This window comes from Tachysurus vachellii, chromosome 12 (genome assembly GCF_030014155.1).
Source record: "Tachysurus vachellii isolate PV-2020 chromosome 12, HZAU_Pvac_v1, whole genome shotgun sequence".
In the NCBI taxonomy this organism is placed as follows: domain Eukaryota; kingdom Metazoa; phylum Chordata; class Actinopteri; order Siluriformes; family Bagridae; genus Tachysurus; species Tachysurus vachellii.
In genome coordinates, this window is record NC_083471.1 from 17,194,823 (window position 1) to 17,217,934 (window position 23,112).

Here is a 23,112-nt window from a genome sequence, read left to right on the forward strand (position 1 = left end):
GCCGAATGACTAAACTCATGCCAAGTAAGCTAGGCCTTGTATTTCTCTTTGATTTCACCCTCTTCAAATTGTCCAGGTTCCAACAACACCAGAGTAGACTTCTTCTCATGCTTCTTTTCTGCCTTTGCCAAAAAGAACACAGAACAAATGCCCAGTCATAATTTGTGGGAACTTTCACCTTGGAATTCAACCATGAGCTCAACAACATTCCTGAACAGAGAATCTCCACTCAGTGTCCAATCAACAGAAAGTATGTGTCGAGCTATACTGGCTACAGGACACTCAGGCAGCCTCACAACTCATCAGCTTCTGCAATGTAAATACTGGTGGCCACACATTCTCTCAGACATTCAGAACTTTATCTCCTTGTGCATATCCTGTTATCAAGCCAATGTTCCCAGACTCTTGCCAGCTTGAAATCATCTCCCATTGCCAAAACCACAGCAAGAATGGTCTCACATAGCCACTGACTTCATTACAAATCTCTACAATAAAGTTTTTCTCTCCATCTAATTCCTTTCCCTGGCCTTCCATTTGCCAGTAAAACAGTCAAACCTATCTTCAACCTATGTTCAGGTAGTTTGGCATCCCAGAAGATGTTGTGAGTGACAGGGTACAATTTGTATGAGTATAGGGGAGAATCATGGAAATGCTAGGATTATGTGTCAGTCTGACATCTGGTTATCACCCCAAGCTAATGGCCAAATAGAAAGAGCAAATCAAGCAAATGTCCAATTTCTGGGGACATTTTGTTCTCATTCTGCCTTCAACTGCCACCATCTGGGCCGCCTGAAAATTATATTACAGAAAAAAGCTTGAATATATTTAACATACAAAAAAGTGAAAATGATTGTGCAGCAAGAAACTAAATATGTCATGTTTCTAAACACACATGATCATGAAATGCAATCATGAATTGTGTTTCTCTTAAATAATCCTGATCACTCAAATAATTGTGATTAGAGGATTACACAATAAATGCTAATACTATTCGTACAGTCATAGGAATTTGATTTTATACCAGAGATGAAATACTGTGAATCGTTAATGCTTTGCGGCTTTATGATGAAGAAGGCTGTAGGTGTAGAGTATAAATTTAGAAATGAAGGTCTAACAGGGAAAATGTGCAGGGAAAAAAATCACGGTGGGACTGAAATGCCACTTAATCTTAAAGGGAAAAGGAGAAGAAAGGAGATTTTATACTTAAAAATAATTAAGTGCTTTAGCACCTGTTATTATTCGGAAGGTTATCATCGTCATCATCATCCTCATCATCATTATCAATACAGTTATCATCCTCAGCATCATCACCATTATTATCATCAATATCAGTAGTCATCATCATCATCATCATCATCATCATCTGATGTCCATATGATGAGGATATGGTCTTCCTGTTGTAGCAATTTAATTGCTTGGGCAGGGACTGCTCTTACATGGGTATTTTCTCTCTCTTTCTCTGTGAGTGTTGGGGGGGTGTTTACAGTTTACAGTTATAGTTAATGTTGTGGAACAACCGAGAGACAAGTTAGTTCCTGGTCTCACCTATATTTTATCTGATTGAAGTTATTCTCTCAACATAAAGAGTCATTTCCTCACCAGCCTCTCTATCTCTCTCTTTATTCTCTGTCTTTCTAGATCACATCTCTATCTAGGTCACATACTGTACAATAGAAAAGAAAAAGAAATAAAAGGAACAATAATAATAGTGATAGCAATAGTAATAGTAATAATAAGCAAGCAAATAGATACAAAATTTAAAACTATAATTATTATAATACTATTATATACATGTGGAACATGAGGGTTGGCAGGAAGTCACATATTTGGCTGAATCTTGTAACATTCCTACATTCCTCCTTTTCCCCAGCAAGACATGCAGCATCTCTTATATCATCTCTCTATATTCTCTCTCTCTCTCTCTCTCTCTCTCTCTCTCTGTCTCCACTAGAAATCATCCTCTGTCCTAAAGACTTTCCAGAGCTGGGAAATTTTGATTGTGCAAAGCACTTATTAAACTACATGTTTCCTTATACATATTAGCCTTATATTATGTGGAGGGTCCACTGTCAAAGTTCCTGTGATATCACTATAGAAACAATAATGTATTAACTAATTAATGTATTAAGTGAATTACTGTTAATCTCTATAAAATTAAGAAAATTAATCAACACCTTCTAACAAATCAGATTTGTGAATTGAAAGAAATTAATTTGAGATATTTGAGAAGTTAAGAACTCTGTGGTTTATGTGGTGTATATAGTATAGATACAGTAATGCATGACTATAAATATAAAACACCAACCCTGGAGAAAGTGCTATAATATATATGGGATTCCTGAAGCTGTATTTATGGCTTTCTATTGATTTCACCTGAGGAGACCTTTAGACCCGGGATTCTTTAAATTACCTGTAGAAAATCTGGAGTTATAGATGTGACCATATTTTTCAGTGACAGGTTATAGAACTCAGCCTGCTCTGTGTGTTTAATAAGCATGTAAGGGCAAATGAAATAGAAATGAGAAATAGATAATTTCCTAAATAACTGAATAACAAATTATTCATTTCTGCCAGCTCAGTTCCAGTGTTAGTCTTACAGATGACAAAGATTCATCACGCTCACTGTAGGTGGTGAAGAAGCGGTCCTCCCTTATTCTATAGAAGAAATACATCCAAGAGAAATCAATAGACAATGACAAATAAGATATGGCATTTAATAAGGGCAAAGGAAATACTGGCTAATAAAAGACGAAAGAGTTTAAAACAACGTTGAATTAGATCTTGAGTAGATTTGAGTAGCACTGACAATAATGAGATGTCAGTGCTCTAATTCAGTTAGAGGATCAGTCTGTACTGCTCCCAGACTGGATGTTTAAAGGTCTTAGTCAGTCTCAAAGGTCAGTTCTACCCAAATAAGATTAACAGGTTAATTTCCATTCATTTCAATTACTAAACAGTAATATATATATTTGTGCTTATATACGGAATAAGACAAGACAGACTGTACGAAATGACACAATATGACCTGCAAGGTCCCCAAAGTGTATTAATTCTGAATAACAACATGGTGTGGTGTTTTTTATTTCACTTAAACTGAAGCTATTTAACAATTACAGCAGTCTGATCAGCAGTCCAACATCATAAGCTTCAATAGCATGATTTACAATGATTACAATGTTTAGTTTATTCATGAAGCCATGCATTTTTACAGTTTGGTTTACATTTTGTAGTTAGTTAGTTCCTGTTCTCACTTACATTATACAGTAGCTGCGATATAAAGTCCTCCTTCACCAATCTCTCTCTCTCTCTCTCTCTCTCTCTCTCTCTCTCTCTCTCTCACACGCACACACACACACACACACACATCACCTTGTGTTTGTGACCGAGAGACATGTTAAACATCATGTTTTAAACTTGATGATTATTATTAAACCTAGATTATTTGGAGCCTTGCAAGTCCCTGTGAATGAGCTGTTATTGTATGGAAACATTAGCACATTTGAAAAGGCACATTAATATAAACCTGGGGCGTACATAGTACAGCCCCAATGCTAAATGCTGCCCACAGACAGATGTTAACTGGCCTGTGGCTGCTCTCCTATAAGAGATGATAAATGGCCCACTGACCAACACACTGCAATTTTTCCTTTTTTTTAACCTTACTGTACAGTGTCACTTGTGTTAACGCTGCTAACTAAAATGCAAGAGCCTATTCTCTTTGAAAACACCAGCGAATAAATGAACAGGCTACAAGATTCTGTCATGACTACTCACATTTATACTTTACTGTCACAAACAATACATCAACTAGAAGCTCCAGAATTACCAGAATTTCATTTTTTCAGTTGATTGTGATTATTCTTTGTAGATATTTTCCTCACTTATTTTGTTTCATCGTTAAATCCTTTTTCTCTTTTACTTAAACATTTAAGTAGTTTCTTTTCTGGTTTTATGTTTCATTTGATTCACATGTTTAGTTGCAGATGCATTTTTAAGAGCTGTATTTCTTTTTCAGTGACTGCAATAATCTTTTGTTTCTCATGTTTTTATTATTGTTCACATTTGATAAATCGGTTCAAAACAATAGACATTAATTGAAAGATTAAAAGAAATATGTTCAATTTCATTTTTTTTCTCTAGACGTATGTCACCAAGTGAGGATTTATTATAGTATATCTTTTACACAGATTTTAACTTTATAAAAAACGAATGACACAATTGCTAACAGTAATAAAATATGTTAGCTATATTGTTTGGGATTAAGAAGATGTGTTATTTTCTGTAATACTTTTAAAACCTTAATAATATATGGGGCCAGTTTGACCTAAACAAAAGGGTCCAAATATTGAATAGAACTCACTCCTTGATAACACCTTTCATGGAATGACAAGAAGATGTAGTGTTTGTACTTGTGTCGTAGTTCTCCTTTGCCTTTATATATAAATTCATTAAAATAACGATTTATTATATGACGATTACATATATTTATATATAACGATTACAAATTCATTATTAACGATTAAGAATAATTACTTTTAGCTATTTTTGTGTTCATTCTGTTTGTCCCCCTTTTGAGAAAGATAGTTATTAGATGGTTTGAAACTAAGCGGTGGTAGAAGTCAGTATTGATGATCTATTAACATGCACAGATTTTTCTTTAATGCCTTTTAAAGGGCCCTGTCGAAATAGTGGCTGTGTGTAGACTATTGCAGTTGGAGTAATGAGTATGAGTATGTCTAAGTCAGACAGAAATTTTCTTGGCAAGAAAGAGGTCCAAGAGCATTGCAGTCACTTGTTATGATGTTGCTGCCTAAAGCTTTTTACTTGTCTTTGAAATAAGCAAGATTAAAAATGGATGTCTTGTAATTGTATTTTTATGTGTATTTCTTTTTCCCCCCTTTATTGTTATGCCCAAAGGAATTGGCATGCCTATCTGAACCTTAGACTCCTCTCACAATCACAAACATTAATCTTGCCTCTCGCTGCTTTCTGTCATCTCCCTCGAGCACTCACCAATTGCTAATGCAGTAGGCCACTGACTGTGTCGAAACTGACGTATTTATATAAAATTGTGTCTTGTTTTGTATACTAAAATGGATGAGAAAAACCTTTAACCTTGTTAAAGTCAATTAGTTTGTCTCATAAATATTTGTTAACAAATTATGATGAATAGACATTTAATACTTATTTGTTTAACAAAGGTATAAGAAAGGTCTGTTAGACATTCATTCATTCATTCGTTCATTTTCTACCGCTTATCCGAACTACCTCGGGTCACGGGGAGCCTGTGCCTATCTCAGGCATCAATGGGCATCAAGGCAGGATACACGGAGTGCCAACCCATCAGAGGGCACACACACTCTCATTCACTCACGCAATCACACACTACGGACAATTTTCCAGAGATGCCAATCAACCTACCATGCATGTCTTTGGACCGGGGGAGGAAACCGGAGTACCCGGAGTACCCCGAGGCACGGTGAGAACATGCAAACTCCACACAAGACGGAGGCGGGAATCGAACCCCCAACCCTGGAGGTGTGAGGCGAACGTGCTAACCACTAAGCCACCGTGCCCCCTGTTAGACATCACTTTGTAAAATTATATTCAGTACCATCTAATAGTCAACAACACCTCTTTTAGCATCTGGAAAACAAGCACATACACCACCAAAATAGAGTGTGAGTTGGCTGAAGCTCTGTTTTATCCTGCCAAACTCCCTCGGCCTACAGCTACTCCGATTTAGACTGATATACTGTAGATGTGGAATAAACTTTTACTTGCTGAAGTAGCTACTGAAAAACATATATAAGCTGGCATAAGGCTCTGTTATCTAAAGCTGTTTGTGTTTTAACAAGGAACTAGTCTATTGGAAATAGAGAAAAAGATGGAACAGGGAATTAATATGTTAATATAAGTTGTTCAGATTAATCACTATTATTGCTGCAAGCAAGCACAAATACTACAGAATAGCAATTAAAGAAATCTAAATCTTTAAAGAACTGGTGGCTCTCAGACCCAAATGAGAGTGCACTTGGAGCGAAACCAGTAAAGCCTTTAGATAAAAGACATATAGACAGTATAGTGTTCTATCTCTTTATACAGTATAACATAAAGTCTTTTCACAATTCACTGAACATTAAATGTTAAGCATGACTTGATTCACTTTTCTTCTAAAAACTTCAAGTACCTACCAGCTGCCACAACACAGCGAAAACAAGTAGTAATTTTTTTTAACTTTGTAATTACTTATATAAACTGATCATTAAACATTTAAGATTTTTAGCTGTTTTAAAAATATATATCTTATACCTTACAGAACCTTGTCAGCCACACCACTGACCAATTCAGCCTCTGTTTTGGCAATAAATTTATTAAGATTTTTAGGATTTTTGTTAAAATATTGGACAGAAATGTACAGTAGTTATTTTCCCCCAAGGCTTATGTTACATGCCTGAAATGCATGCAGACATATTCCTGTATCCATTCATTGTATATAAATGTTCTAAATAGATTTTATGTACAGTACAAGAACTTCTCAACTCAAAAGAACTTCTCAACCCTGGGGAGGTTTCCTGCACAAACAACAGTATCATTTTTGAAATTTAAAAATGCTGATCAGCCTTCAGCACGTCTTTGGGTAAAGGGAGGAAAACTCCAGAGCATGTGAACAGCTCCTTAGGCGGGATTCGAACCTACATGAGTGCGTACTGCTAAAACACCCCACCCCACCCCACCCCACCCGACCATGAAAATAAATACTTGGCCCATCAAAGGCTCACAAAAATGCTGTTGTTGGATGGGCAGGATCCGGCACCAGTTTTAGAAGAAAAGTAAATCTGATTATTGTTTTTTTATTGTTTAGCGTTTAGCAGTGTGTTCTTATATTTCATGATAGATGCTGTGTATAGAGGAAAGAAAGAAAAAAAAAAAACAGCAACAAACGGCTTGATTTTATGCACATAGTGGCAGAGGAGCAGAGGAGCGCTTGAGTCGTGGCTCCAGTGAGTTCACTTGTCTGTTTATAGGCAGTGCACCATGCGCGCTCCCTGACGGACTTTCTGTTTTTCGGACCCCCTCCTCCTCCTCCATGTTCCCGCCTCCTCTCCTCCCTGTCTGAACTCGGGTACCGGACCGAATGGCGGGAGCTAAACGGACCGAGTCTCCGTGTGACAGCGATCAGGAGGTGAAGAGCGAGCTGAGGAAATCCGCATCGGATCAGCAGCAGAACAACGCGGCGACGCCGCTCCGCACCAGCAGCACCATGGCGAGCGACGGCGGCCAGAGGTACCGCAGAGATCAGCAGTCAGTCAGAGCACAGTGCTGCCAGGTGCACTCCGATTAACCTAAAGCTGCATCTATCTGAACGATCAACCCATCGCAACAATTACAAATCTATGATCACGACTAGCCCCTGATTGAGATGCGTGCTTTTTAGCAGCAGCTCTATCATTCGCAGTGCAACAGTAGCGCATCAGGAGAAACTGATCCCGGATCAGCCGGGGCGCTAGAATGCGCTAGAATTTTAAGCAATTTCTCAGCACCTGGTAACGCTGCATTCAGCCCTGGTTCAGCTCTGCATGCTTGTATCGAATGGTCGTCCGTGTAACGTGTTGTGTGACAGCTTGTCGCATGCTGCCAGATTTATTTCTCTACACTGTATTGACATTTTACATTTCTGCAGTGCAATATTTTCTCTTATAGCCCATGCACAGAAAAGCCTGTAAGCTTTCTGCTCAAATAACTTAATATACAGTCAGCACTGGCAGCATCTATATCCAAGCATACATCAAATCAAACAGGAACCTTTGTAGCTGCAAGATGCATAGAGCCTTGAGTGTTGTGCACCTGTTTCATCCTATATTGAAATTTTCGCAAGTAATTCTGTTACATTCCAGAAATGTCGAATTAATGAAACAGGCCTAGTTTTCAACATATTTATTGAGAACCACATAGACTGTGACTGCGAATACCTGCAGGTTATCATTTTTTGTTGACAGTGCAGTTGGCTGCAGCAGCTTCAGTTCTGATTTCACATTTGACAGTCAAATAAGAGGTGTGTGCTCATGTGCATTGTTTCACAAGTGACCGGCGATACTTGAGCCTTAAAAACCTTTAACAACAAAAAAAAGTGCAGTCTTATATTTTGGCATCCATTAATGATTGTTTTTATTTTTTCATCAAACCAGTCAGCACTATGTGCTCCATGTCATATCACATTTTGAGATATATTATCATTTTAATTATTAGATAAATGAGTATTAAATTCTTTAATGGATAGTTAAATAGTATTTTTAAGATAATAGGGTTCTGCTAAGAAACATCTCTAGGAAGATAATCTGTTTTAGGGATATGTATAGCTCTTTTATGGAAACAAGCCAAAGAGCACTAGCAAGATAGAACCGCTAGTGACTGCATCTATCTATCTATCTATCTATCTATCTATCTATCTATCTATCTATCTATCTATCTATCTATCTATCTATTACATTTCTTACTGTGAAGGATTTCATGATATTTTAGTTCCTTATTAAATATTTATTGCTCAGTAAGCTAATCATCAATAAATATCAGCCATGTAATTCAAATCAAATAACAATGGACACTGTCATACATCACCTTTACAGAAATATATAAAACCATGATAAACATTTTCAGCGTATCCTTAATGAGCAAGCCAGAGGTGATGGTGGTGAGGAAAAACCCCCTGAGATAATATGAGAAAGAAACCTTTAAGGAACCAGACTCAAAGGAAAGCCTTCCTCTTCTGAGCGACACCAGATATAGTGTGGCTATAAATCATTCCCTTTCTATAACTGAGTACTATATAGTCAAAAATGCAATCATGAACCCAGCAAATTCATTGTAGTTTTAATTCAGTTCACTGATGGAGACTTGAATAGAAAACTATAAAAAATTAGTGTAAAAATATAGACGTGAGGTCATTATTTACATTATTAAGTATAAATATTAGTGTCAAGATGTGTTTTTTTTTCTGTTTTCACCCAAACTGATTTTATAAAGCATCACTTCATATCCTTCTAGCAGAGTAATGCTCAAAACTCGTGTCTAACAGGCCATCAGCTTAAGGCCCACGCTGTCAGTGCATGTGAAACAATGATAAAATAGTACTCCTGTAGGCTTTAGGAGCTTAGGAGCATGTGATTGATTCCACTGTCTCCTGCTATCAATCTGAAGTTATTAGATTTAACCCCATTTAATTATTGATGCAGTTTGTACACCAGTAGGTTCTAGCTAAAGAGCAAAGCCTTTTAGATATCATAAAACTTACCTTAAAAGGTAAGAGAATTAATTTGTATGCTAGCATATATTAAATGAGCTACAGGAGCTCACTAAACTCTATGATAATAGCTGTCTTACAAAGGCAATATCAGTAACTAACTACAGAAAGACTTAAAATGAGAACAATTTAGTAGCATTTTAGACCAGAGATTGAATGTGGTCAGTGAAAAGAAAATGAAACTCTGTGTGGCTTTGTAGGGCAAAGTGTGTGTGTTAACCAAGTTAGTGTGTGTGTTAACCAAGTTATGAAAGATGAAAAATAGCTGTGTTCGTGGATACGTCTCTTTAAGTACGTTAAAGATGCAGTGTAACTAAAAATCTGCATTGATTCGTTACATCATTCTGAGTTTGACTCTTGGGATTGCTCAACTTTCGCTTCAGAAAGCCCAATTTGTCTAAGTGCTAAATTGTAAATGACTGGCCAGAATCTAAGGCTTCCATTTCCTAGATGTAAATATTATCTGTACTTTAATATGCTGAAAGAAGTTTATTAATGCACTCTGTACAGTCTATATAAAATTTTTTGTTTTTAAGGTTTATTTGGAAAATCTTTGATTTAATTTTATTCATCAAAAATGCTTTTCTCTGAGCTGTTGTGCATGATGAAAGAATATTGAAATGCCTGAACATGAGTAAGATATACGGAGATGTAAACAGCCCCCCAGAATACCCAATCTTCCACACAGCCCATACAAGGTTCTTAATATTTCTAGCTCAGATTAGCTGTGATGTGAAGTGACATGTGCAAAGTTGTTTGCAGAAACACCCCTTAAAGTGCAGTCTGGGTAAAAAATGACATAAAAGTGAATCAGGGACGATTTGCTCCTGATTATACCAGTTGAACTGGACCTCTAATTCCTGTGTAAATTCCTGTCTAAATTAGTGTGGGTCTTCCTCTAATTTTACTTTGATAAGCATAAAAAGATATGAAGCCAATATGATACTATAATTATTATTATTATTAGGTCATTTGTACACTGAATTTTCCTGCATTTCTTTTCCTCTCTATACAGCAATACTATTTATAGTTTCTTAATCAGTGATTTTTAATACCATAGCACAGTTGAATTCTTGATACTGATTGGTCAGAAGTTGATTAATTTTCTATAACAGCAGCTCTGAGAGTACTTCCTGCTGCAAGGCAAATCACTGCTTTATATTGCACTTGTAATAAATTATTGTTTCTATAGTAACAGCAACACAGGGACTTGTAAAGCTGACAATGTAGGCTAATAAAAAATGCTACAATGGAATGGGTTCTGTTTAGTGACCGGTCGTTCCTGCTCAAGAGTAAATCTGGTTCATTAATAAATAAACATCTATCAATAATTATGTCATGTTCAGCAATGCTTCACAGTGAGTGCTATAGCTATCCATGTACGTTAGAATAAATGGCAAAAAAAAAAGAAAAACAAGTTGTCAATAGCATTAACATTAAGAAGCTATATTTAACTAAGTTAGCCTGTTTTCTTTGCTAATAATAGGATAGACTAGCATCTATAATATATACATTTATATATTTATAGTTTAAACATTTATACAATATTGGCTTTTCAGCAGGTCAGGCTAATGTACATATTGAAAGCTAAGAGATACTCAATGAGAGCTCAATGAGATCAGGCAAAATGAGTATTAAAACTCTATAAAATCATATAATTGGTCAAATTTACTCACTAATAAAGTGAAAAAAGTCATTTAGTTTTCACATGACAACATGACAAACAATCTTATCAGTTTTCACTTAATATATTTGAAGGTAGCAACGTTTTGACTTAAACTTTTTTTTGAGCGAATGTAAATATATGGATAAGTGGCAAAACAGTCTGACAGGCTCCTGTCATATATCAGTCATATACTGTCATCTTTGAAATATAATTCATTTTGGAAAGATGTCGTTAATTAAGTACAAACCATCTATTCAATTTCAAACGTAAAATTGTCCTGCATGTCCACCACTTTAAGAAGGAACTTCATAAATGTCCAGAGAGGAGCTTGCTTGAAACTTCTACTAGACTGAGGTATTCAGCATACATGTACTCTTGTCCTTTGGTTTTATTATAATTGGCTGATGTTAGTGTAAACTCTCTGAGTGTGTTTTAAATGCCTGAGACAGTGGGAGAGCGCAGTGGCTGACCCATGCAGGGCAGAGTTTAGCTGGGGGACAAGTGTAGAGAATTGGAGATTGAGAATACACAAAACATTAGGAAAAATCTTTCTTTCTTTCTTTCTTTCTTTCTTTCTTTCTTTCTTTCTTTCTTTCCTTCCTTCCTTCCTTCCTTCCTCCTCTCTCTCTCTCTCTCTCTCTCTCTCTCTCTCTCTCTATCCATCCATCCATCCATCCATCCATCCATCCATCCATGTTATTTAGATTCATTGTTAAGCAGAACTACAAGTACCCAGCTGTGTCTGATTACAAACACCATTTTTAATCTTGATTCCTTCAGAAGCTTTATTTACTGCAGTAATTAAAGATACATCTCCTAACACGACAGCACATATTGATCCTTTATAGAGCCTCTCCAACTTCAAGCTTGTTTCATAGAACTAGCAATTTCTCTATATTCAGGGGTTAATCCTGCCTCAATTCCACTGTTCCAGGGATAGACTCCTGATACCCCACAAACCTGAACGGGATAAAGAGCTCAAATGGAAATAACCTTTGGCTTATAACCACTTTAGAAAAAATACATTGAATTTGCCAGAGAGCTGTTTACCTTTCAGTCTTAAGTATATTATGTTTTAATTGAGATTTCTCTCATATTTGATGAATTGCACTATAAAAGTATAGATTATACTGTGTATAATTCACTGTGTGAATTACTGTAATTTATTTCCGTTTTTTCCTTTTTGCTGATATTAAGAGCTTTTCCGTTTTCCTGCTGCAACTTGCATGCTCATGCAAGCAGAAAGAGAGGAAACTGTTGAGCAACTAGATATCTAGGTCCTGAGATCACTTTCCTCTCTTTCTTAAAGAGCGTGCTAATTTGAGTGCAGCTTCACCCTTACAAACTTACTTTAATAGGTTGATTAAGCCATCCTAATTTAAGTTTAAAAGTGACAAGGAACCTAATTAGAGTCCGTCTAAAAACTACAGTATCTTTTAGGACAAAATTTTGAAAGAACCAAGATATAATCCAAGCACAGCTTTGAGGTTTTAAGAACTTGTTGACAGAATTGTGGTATTAACCCACTCCATAAGTTTCGATTTTCATTTTATTCTTACTGCACACCAAACCTGCTCATTCATCCATTTATTTAATCATGTGGCAGCAGTGCAATGCTAATATCATGCAGAAACAGGTAAGGAGCATCAGTTAATACTCAAGATCAAAGCATAAAAATGGGGGCAGATGTGATTTCATTGACTTTGACTATGGCATAGTTGGTGGTGCCAGATGAGCTAATTTGGGTTTACCAGAAACTGGACAATGGAACCCGATCTGGTTTTGCTGTTGTAGACTGTCTGCCTATAGCTGTGACACGTTGAGCTTACTGCAATAATATATAATAATATAATAATATAATAATAATCTTTATGCTTAGCATGTTTGTAAAGAGTGGCATTTACCTTCATGTCAGTTTGGAAACAGTCTGGCCATTCTCTTATCTCATCAACAAGTTATTTCCAGCTGCAGATTTACAGCTCATAGGATGTTGTATTTTGATCTTTAATAAATTTATTTATTTATTTTGCACCATTTTGTAAAATCTAAACTTCTGAGTTCTAAACTTTTATTCATGCTTAATCCATATGTACATGATTTTATGCTGGTGTCACATGATTGGCTGATTGGATAACTGAGCATGAATGAGCATGAGTATATGTGTTCCTACTAAACTGTTCGGAAAGTATATGTTATTTGATGAACCATAACAATAAAACAGTAACTGACAGTTAAAAAATGCAACTTGTTGAAATTTTACTCTCAAAGCTATTAACTGTGTTTCAGTAAACTGTTTCTTTTCTATCCATAACCTCACCATCACAGGTTAATCACAGGCATTTAATTGTGAAAGACCTGGCCTGTGGTGCTACAAGCATCCTAGCTTGAAGAAGATATTTTCAGTCTTAGTGCTAGGACCCCTACACTGAAGTTTTGTGTTTTTCTGTTTTCAAAAGCACCTGATACAACATATCAGCTAATTTCGAAGCCTTGTGTGTGTTGAATCAGATGTTGGAGCTGGGAAAACAAACAAAAAGCTGTGCAGGGGTTCCTCATGTCAAAGAAAGAAAACCTTGCTCTAAGACATGTTTAACTCTGATAAGTAAAAACAGGAAATGGTACTGTAGGAGCTCTGTTAGTTTCGGGTTCTTCAGGCATTTCAGGTGCACAGGACAGTAGATGGGAAGAGTACAATTTTATATCTATCAATAACTTGGGAAGTAAACTAACAGGTTTAAGCAATGCATTATTTTATTAGTCTAAGTGATAGAAAAATAAGAGCAATATTGGGCAAAATTATTGCACACACATACACACACAAATTTAGACAACTGAATTATCTTCATTCAAATTCAATAGTTTCCTTTTCTATGACTTTTCTATGTATTTTGATTTCTGCTACAAAGGCATTTTGGGGGAAAAGGATGCTAAGGATAAAATGATGTTAATTTTGCATGGAAACTTAAGATCATACTGTATATAGGGAGCATTCCACTCTATGCAACCACTTGATACAGTCTGGGGTTTGGAAACTCACTTCTTTATACCATTCTGTGTATTTTTCTTATGGCCATTGGTGGTGCTGTTGTGTTTGCGCCTCCAAAAGACCAAAATAATTTGTGTTGGGAATATTTTTAAATAGCGGGTACGATGCCAGAAAGCCAAAACATGTGCAGGATTTTTCTGATCAACAGTGGAGTATATATACTGTATATCTCTGAGAGACTCACAGAAAAGCCAAACTAAACTAAACCCAGTTATATGTGCATAGCAGTGCATCCATTATAACACACTGAAAAACTACAATATACCTAAACCTGAAAAACAATTGAACAAAGTGTAAGTTCTTTTCATACGTGAATGAAAATCTCATTTTAATGTTGTTGAAACCTAATGTATGACACAAGTACATGTACTACAAGTACATGAAATCTGGGCCTGAGTATTTGTAGCCAAAATTTTATCAGTCCTATTTACATGACAGTGGATTTGTATAAAATTCAGGTGAATATGTGGTGTTGTTAAATGATGGCCATTACAGACAGCAATTGAAGTTTAGTGACATCTTCCAGTCAAACTAACTGCATTAGTAAATGCCCTTAATCTTTACTGTATAATATGGTGTGCCCATTTAACTGATTTCTGTCATTAGCTTTGCTCAGTTAAACTGGTTGTGTCTCATCTGACTTGATTGCTTTTTGTTTCCTAAAAAAGTGTTTTGAATAATCATAAAACTAATCCATAAGAACAGTACTGCACAAAAAAAATGACCTGTGTAAGAGGTGTGAGGGTGGATGCAGTATTGCTCCAAGCATGGCAAATAAAATGATATTGTAGTTTCAAGGTCTCTGTATAAAGCCTCACTATATTTAAGCTCCTGGTTTCAGATGAAATTCAGTGCCTGTGTCAAACTGAGGGACACTGTATAGTGTAAGCTGACAAGTAGTTGAGCACTACTATAATTCACAGATGCTTGAATTTTCATATTTTGCATTTTAAACTTATGTGAATGAAGTTTCCTTCATTCTGCTGCTTCAAATAGTGAAAACTAGCAATAGATCTCAAATCTAACTTTTTGGGGGCCATTACATCCAGCTCTGTCTGTAGTGTGGTATAAGGTCAGAGGTATTATCCCTAAAGCCCTACCCCTAAATTTTCTGGCCTTAAAAGTCAGTGTACATGTATTTTTTAATAAATGCCCTTGAATTTTTTTTTCTTTTCTTGCCATTAAACATTTTCTCATATTATATGGAAACTTTTTTATTATCTACAATCTGATGCTACTAAACATCACCAGGTTCTTAGAACAGTCCAGCACTTTAGATTTGTGGACTGTAAAAGGGCACTGTAAATTTGAGCTTATAGTGCAGATTGACAGCATTAGTACTCTCAAGTGGTGTATCTGATTAAGGCTTAGCACTGTTGCTGAGAGATTGTAAGTCTGGATCCTCTCAATTCCACAGCATCTATGACCGGAAATCCAAAAAGCATATTTGGCTGTTTTCCAGTATGGATTAAAATGGTGGTCCGTAAGTGCAAAACATTAACAATTAACATAAAATGCAACACCAAAGCAAGAAGCACTATAGGACATTTAGAACCATATCAACATTAACTCATTAATACAGAAAGTGTGGGTCTTTATTGCTCATCACATGCTTGTTACTATTGGACATAGCATATACTGTAGCTTTCACAAAGAAAAATAATAACACTTTTCAATCTAGTTAGTTTAGTGAAAACAATTATTAATATTATATTGGTATGAGGTGGATTAGTTGTTTGCATGATTGTCTAACACCTCCAGTTTCTCACCCTGCACACTGCTTCAGTTGTTTCCTCTTGGTACTCCAGTTTCCTCCTAAAGGCATCTCTGAATTGTCCATATTGTGTGAATGGGTATCAATCAGCAGAAAAGCACTTGATGTCCAGTATGATGTCCCCTTTTATGAATTAATGCTGATGTATTACTGAATGCTGCATTTTCAAATGTTCTGATGTTTTGGATATTCTGCTGTGTTTATGCTTTTGATGTGTGAATATTTTTTGGATTACTGGCTTCTTTAGTACACGTCTAGCTAGCCAATCACAGATGTGAGTGCTGACTTTGTATAACATTGAAGGGTTAAGTGTTTGTTTGAAAGATTGAGGTGTCTAAATTCACCTCGTTATTTTATTAATTCTAGTGCACGAAGGGGAAACCTATGTAATGGGGCAGGAATTGAAAATTAATTATTTATTCCTGCCACAGTGTTTCCAGGATAGACTGCAAATCTAACATGGTGCTAGGGTTAGGGTTGTCAGTTTACTAAACATGAATGAGTGAATGATTTTGTAATTGGAAAAAATATTTATAATCATAAATAAAACTGCCATATATGCCACCTTTTACAAATTCCTTTTAATCAGTGACAGCTGGGTATTTGAGTCTGGGTATCTTTTCTGGTTTAGCCATTTTCATTTCCTTCTGGCTTCATTGGCTTCTTGCCTTCAGTCTTATCTTCAGTAAGTGAAATGCATGACCATGTGTCTGCAGTCATATCAATAAAGATAAGTGAACCCTATGCACTGAGGCAAACAACCATATTTCACAGATGAGAAGGCATCCATTCAATCATCAGCAGTCTCATTTTTCTCCATACTTTCTTTATTTTGATGCATTTGTTTCAGCGTTTATGTGAGTTTTGCATCATGCTGTGTCATATTCTTTTTATAGCAGATTTTATAGCTTTGGTGTTTTGCAATTGCACAAGTGTGCTGAATAAATATTCAAAATTAGCAAAGTTCGACATGATTTTCGAACCCCATTATATTTTGTGTTGGAATGGATGAAAATCTGCAGGTAATTCTTAGCAGTATTACCATTTTGGCAGAAAGTGGTTAAGCTCAGTGATTTCATTGCCATTGCAAAGTTGGAGTGAAAGAACTCAGGTGTCCTGCACAGATCCCTGACCTCAACCCCATTAAACATCACTGGGATGAAATGGAACACCAACTGTTTGTCAGATCTTTTCACTTGACATCAGTGACTGATCTCAGTAATGCTCTTATGGTGGATTGAATACAAAATCCCCAAATATATGCCTCAAAATCAGTGTTAAAACCCTCCTAGAAGAGTAGAGGTGATTATAACAGCAAAGGGTGGACCAGCAGAGGGACTGTTTACTTTTCACACTGTGCACATTACCATTGCAAATTTGGTTGGATTTTGAATTAACATGCAGTATGACTTACAAGTGGTAGAGACACCTGTTATCATAATTAGTTGGATACTGGTGACTATACATTGTTTTTAATTGTTTATTTATAAGTCTGGAGTATCCAAAGAGATCATAGCATTTACTCTGAGCAAATATTTTATTGGCAACAATCAGAATTTTGCAAATATAACAAAAAAAAAAAAAAATCTGACATTTAATTCACTAATCTAACCTTGTATCCTAAGTTATATATAATATCGCCACTGCTTGTTTCATGTTCATTTCAGGTAGAAATGGTTCATAAAGACAGACAGCAATTTACAGTAAAACATCCATAAAAAAGCCAATTACTGCTCTTATCTCTAGTGTCCTGTGCTCCCAGCCCTCAGTTTCCATTACGTGCCTGACTCCAATGACGATTCACCCTTCAGGAATCAATTGTTTTCTGTTTGTATTGTTAGAATCTTATACCCGAGCTCCAACAATCGTAAACAGAAGTGTGTAATACTTGACTGTGACAGAAAACTACTGCAGTATGTAAACAGAAGTACTCCAACGTCTCTGGCTTACTGCATGCTTGCACCGTGCCTGACTTTGCATGAATCCCATACTGTAGCTCTGTTTACCTTTATTTCAGGATGTTTATGTGTGTGCTCTTCTCAGGTATTCAGAAGAGTACAGCATGGATTCCACTAATGCACAGTAAGTTCAGAAAGCACAGAGACGTGTCCATTATGGGGAAATCGTTCTTGACTCTGTAAATTGTTTGTCATTTTGTACTGTGCTTTGTTACAGAGTCTAATAAACCCTTGTGCATTCTGCTGGTCTTGTGTGGTTTCTACCAATGGATGCTTATCAGCCTTATTTTCCTCCATCTGATACATTGTGTGTGTGTGTGTGCGCTTGTGTGTGTGTGTGTGTGTGTGTGTGAGAGAGAGAGAGAGAGAGAGAGAGAGAGAGAATCATTATGTCGAGACAGAAAGAAAAGTATGGGAAAGATTGTGTATAAAACACGTGTGCTGGTGGTTTGCATCATGGAAATGGGACATGACATAGTGATGGATCTGCTTTGAGGGAATAATGCTGCTGTTCTATTCTACATTCTGATTTTGCTGATGATATATTGAAAATATTGTCATTTTTTTATTTTGTACTTCTGTATGTTGAAATAAAATAATGACTTAACAAAGTTTTTTCAAATTAGGGATAGAAAATGTGGATATTATTATAAGGGATATAAAATGTAGGGAGAAAATATGTGGGATCGAAAATACTGAAAATTACAACAATACAAAAATACGAACAAGAAGATGGCAGAATTCAAATAAACAGCTAATTGGAGTGTAGTATATTGACAAAAATATTTCTTGCAGTCTGAGTTATTGTCACATGGAAATCATCATCATCACTTTGATGCTTATAAAAAAGCACTTGATCCAGTACAAAGTAATTATAGTTTTTATTTATTTATTCATTTATTTTATATTTTCAGCACAAAATTTATATTTTGGAAATTTCTACCCTGACTATAACTCTCACAAAGCTTGTGAGGTGCTTAACTTACACCTGAGGTCTAAATACCAATGTGAGCAATTTTCTTTTTTTGTGTGTGTGAATGCAATGAGAAACTTTTATTATCCGAAATAATTAGTTTTCTATTGAAACTTTGACCTCACAGAAGGTATCAAGATGATTGTTTACTTTTGATGGCTACTGTATGTTGTTAGCAGTCCATCAGGTTCCTGTTAATGTGTCTAATGTAAAACCTCTTTAAGCTTTTAAATAACATTGGCACACTGATAAAGACCACATGTATAAATCTTTACATATTCTTGTCATTTTATGTCTGCCACAGTTTCCTTGTGGATATTTAGTGTATACCTGAATATTTCATCATTAAACCACAGTTTAACTCCCAGAGAAAGAGAACCTGCTGTATAATTTAACAGAAGGAAGATGTTTGCTTTGAATTAAACCTGCAGACTTAAAGATTTTTTTCCTACAGCAACGTATTGAGCATATGACCTAAGCCGAAGTATCGCTCCTAGTATGTGATTATTCTGACAGCTTTTTTCTCACCATGGAGGCTAAAATGAGCTTGCTGACAAGCAAGTGTTCAACAGTTATATATTCATGTCTCTAGCACTATTTATAGCCCTTGCACAGTGCCTGGATGATGATGTGCGTGCACGTGTGGGTGGGATAAATGTATACAAGAAGTCTACACAGAAGTAGAACTTTTCAAGGGTAGAGCTTCAAGTGTAATTTACTCAAAGGGTCAAATGGTTTTACTCTATTTCATGTCTGGGCTTTTTTTTATTATTTATTTTGATGACTGCTGAGTTTGAATGTGAATTGCACAGAAAACTGAGGTAATATTTCAATTTTGCACAATATATGAAGACAAACGAACATATTTGCACTTGATTATGTAAATGATAGAACTACTAGAAGTTTATTCATTATTTCTGTAGTATTGATGTAGTTATTTAGGAGTACTTCTTAAATATTATATATATATATATATATATATATATATATATATATATATATATATATATACATATATATATATATATATATATTATAGCCCCATTTTACTGCTATCACCATAGAAACGTTAAAGACGTGGGTGCAGGGAAGTGGGAAACAATGGATGACAGCTCTTTCCCTTTCCCTTTCCTCCCTCTCTCCCTTTCTCCTTTTCAATACAACACATTATATCCTCCCCCTGTTTCTCCTACTATATAAGCAATGTGGTACAAGCAATATATATCTTTTAGATCTCTCTCTCTCTCTGTCTCTCTCTCTCGCTCTCACACACGTTCTCTATCTATCTATCTATCTATCTATCTATCTATCTATCTATCTATCTATCTATCTATCTATCTATCTATCCCTCTCTTTTGTTCTATGTCAGTCTACTTATCAGGCAAGTATCTGTGGCTTATGTTTCTTAGACCCTGCTCTAATGCCTGTTGCTCCACAAGTACCTCTGCAAAACCAATAAGGAATCCCATAGCGCCTCATTCTCAAGTCATCTGGCTTTTAAGAGGAAATGATTGCCGTAATGGCAATCTAATGTATTATTCATTGTACATCATTCTTCGAGGCCACTTTGTCTTCATTACTGTTTGCTGTCAAGTAAAACTGTAATGATAAGAAAACCTTTTTGATTGCTGATTTTTCTGGAAATTATTTACCTTGTGTAAACAGTGTGACACCAAATAGATCTGAAAATGTAGACTTTACAATCATCAAGTCTAATCACCTGAAGTTGATTATCTCCTAATAACTGTACAACTCAATGTATTTCGTTATAGCGCTTGATTGCAAATGCTAAAAATATTTATTTAATAAACAGTTGCATGTATATTTGTTTCATTTATAGTTATGCTTAATATACTCTTTAAAACAAGTTAGTTCCTGTTATCATGTAATACTTTCTCTTTAACACTATAAAATGTGTTCGTGCACCAGCCTTTCTTTTTTTTTTCTTGGCCTACATCCTGAACACTTTCATGTCTCAGAAAATGAACAGGTTTAGCTCTGACTGTTAAAAAGAGAAGAATCCTTCCAAAACTGCTATATAAACATTTCCTCACAGAAAACTTCATCATAACAACCATTTTAAATCCAGTTATTTAAAGTCTTTAGTCTTATCTGCAAAGCACCAGTGTGGCTGCAGGGTTTCATTTAAGCCAAACAGGAGGCACACCTGATCGCTGACTGGAGACCAAGATCAACCGATTAACCAAGTGGCTCCTGCTTGGTTGGCAAGAAAAAAGCTTCTGCAGCTGCAATGGACCTTTTAAGATAAGACCAAAGACCCTTGACGTCACACAACATCTGCCACACATCACTATGTCACTATGTAAATCCCAACGTTTTAGAACGAGAGAATTTTTATAAATTGTTTTATAAACAGTTGGAACTACATTTAGAGCCAAATCAATAACTCAACAGCACTCTGAATCTAAATCAGTGTAATAAATGTTAAGATTTGATGAACTGATTGTTACCTTTGCTTGACGGGTTGCTTACAACACAATATCCTACTATATATTAAAAATAATGCTAACACACAGGACCCTGGATAAACCATGGACCATTGAACCAGTCAGTGTTTCAGCTGAAATTCATACACTGACAGGAAGAAGCAGTATTGTACAGAGTCAGGTTTGAAACATGATAGACTAAACTTTCTACAAGTAACTTAGATGAGTGGTATAATATCTGTAGTGCTCAGACATCACATTGTACTGGCATGTGTTTATTTTTTTCTTCCTTTTTCAGTCAATATTCAAACAACCAATACTACATTGAAATGTATTTGACTAAAAGCCATGTGTGGTTCCAGAATTGAATAATAAAAAGGTTTCCCTTATTATCTCTAGTTGAATGTAAGATCACTTGTAAATAGATGGTATTTCAAATGCAGCAGAAACGCAATGGTATTGTTTGTGTAATGGAGCTCATTGTGTTTTTAATGCATGCTGTGCATTTTAGCGTGTCTCACTTATCTCATGTCTCTTATTCAATTCAAGGCTTTGAGATAGAACAGCAGTAATATAATGCAAATATGAGGATATTATATTTCTAAGTGCTCTCTGTAAGAGACAGGCTCTGTTGAAAGCAAGAATAAGTAGCAGGGAATAAAGACGATCAACATTTTTTTTGTCTGTTATGTTCTCATTTCCGTGGCCCTGTTATAATGCTGTGCTGGTATAGCTGTAATTATATTTTGTATGCCATTAGAGCCTTGTGTTAGATACATACTGTATATAAAATGCAAAGTCTTTTTTTTTCTTTTCTATATTATGCGTAATTTTAGTGTGTTTTTATTTCTCGTGCAGGGTCCAGGTGGAATTCTATGTGAATGAAAACACATTTAAAGAACGATTGAAGCTCTTCTTTATCAAAAACCAAAGGTCAAGTAAGTGAATCCAGCTTGAGTTAATTAAATGTCTTGCTGTAGTATTGAGCTTTTCCATATGAGCTGTTAGTGTCCAAGGCCAAACCTTTATTTTGTGATTTTGTTTGTGAAGTCACTTGAAATGTTTCGCGTATTACCACTTGGTTTGGACCTCACATTGCTCGGTTTGTTGTTTTGCAAATAATATAGATTTCATTTAAATATCTCACTCACTCACTCATTTTCTACCACTTATCCGAACTACCTCCGTCACGGGGAGTTTGTGCCTATCTCGGGCGTCATCAGGCATCAAGGCAGGATACACCCTGGACGTAGTGCCAACCCGTAGTGCGTAGTGCCAATTTTCCAGAGCTGCCAATCAACCTACCATGCATGTCTTTGGACCGGGGGAGGAAACCAGAGTACCCAGAGGAAACCCCCGAGGCACGGGGAGAACATGCAAACTCCACACACACAAGGCGGAGGCGGGAATCAAACCCCCAACCCTGGAGGTGTGAGGCGTACATGCTAACCACTAAGCCACCGTGCCCCCCATTTAAATATTTCTGGTTTAATTTTCATTCTACACCACACTTTTCCATTAAATATTATTGTATGCTTTATGAAAGAAAAAAACAACAACAAAAGTCTAGTGCAAAAGAAACATACATGAAAGACAAGGTGAAAATGTAAAAATTTATTTAATAGATTCAATAAAATAAATTATGTAAAAATGTAAATTCTAAATGTTATGGAGTAAATAAAGGAAAAACCTTAAAAAATATGTTTTTATTTATAAATAAACAAAGTAGAAACCTTAATAATAATATAAATTCTAAGTTTAGGAATTTTAGGAAAATAATATATCTAGGAATAAAAAAAGTTGAAAAATCTTGAAAAACATACATTTTAAAACTGTAAATTAAGGAATAAATAAAAGAGAAGCTATGAGAGGAACCAGACTGTGTGCAATTATAAATAATAATTAATAAAATACTTATAAATATAAATTAATTAATATAAATTTATA

General features: G+C 35.7%; 1 protein-coding gene across 9 annotated transcripts in view; it reads left to right on the top strand.

Moving 5' to 3' along the window:
• The window catches only part of kcnt1b (potassium sodium-activated channel subfamily T member 1b), an 82,888-nt gene that overhangs the window by 20,218 nt on the left and 39,558 nt on the right, over positions 1-23,112 (top strand). For 5 of the 9 annotated variants that reach the window (XR_009649283.1, XM_060883708.1, XM_060883713.1 and 2 more), the window contains exon 4: positions 22,024-22,103. Coding sequence is in view for 8 of the 9 variants with exons in the window: in XM_060883708.1 (XP_060739691.1) it covers positions 22,024-22,103 (80 nt within the window). In the remaining variant the exon portion in view is untranslated. Of the gene's footprint in view, positions 1-7,101; positions 7,288-12,381; positions 12,604-17,830; positions 17,870-22,023; positions 22,104-23,112 lie in introns of those variants that run through there. The other 4 variants (XM_060883709.1, XM_060883715.1, XM_060883712.1 and 1 more) reach the window with 3 other exon arrangements.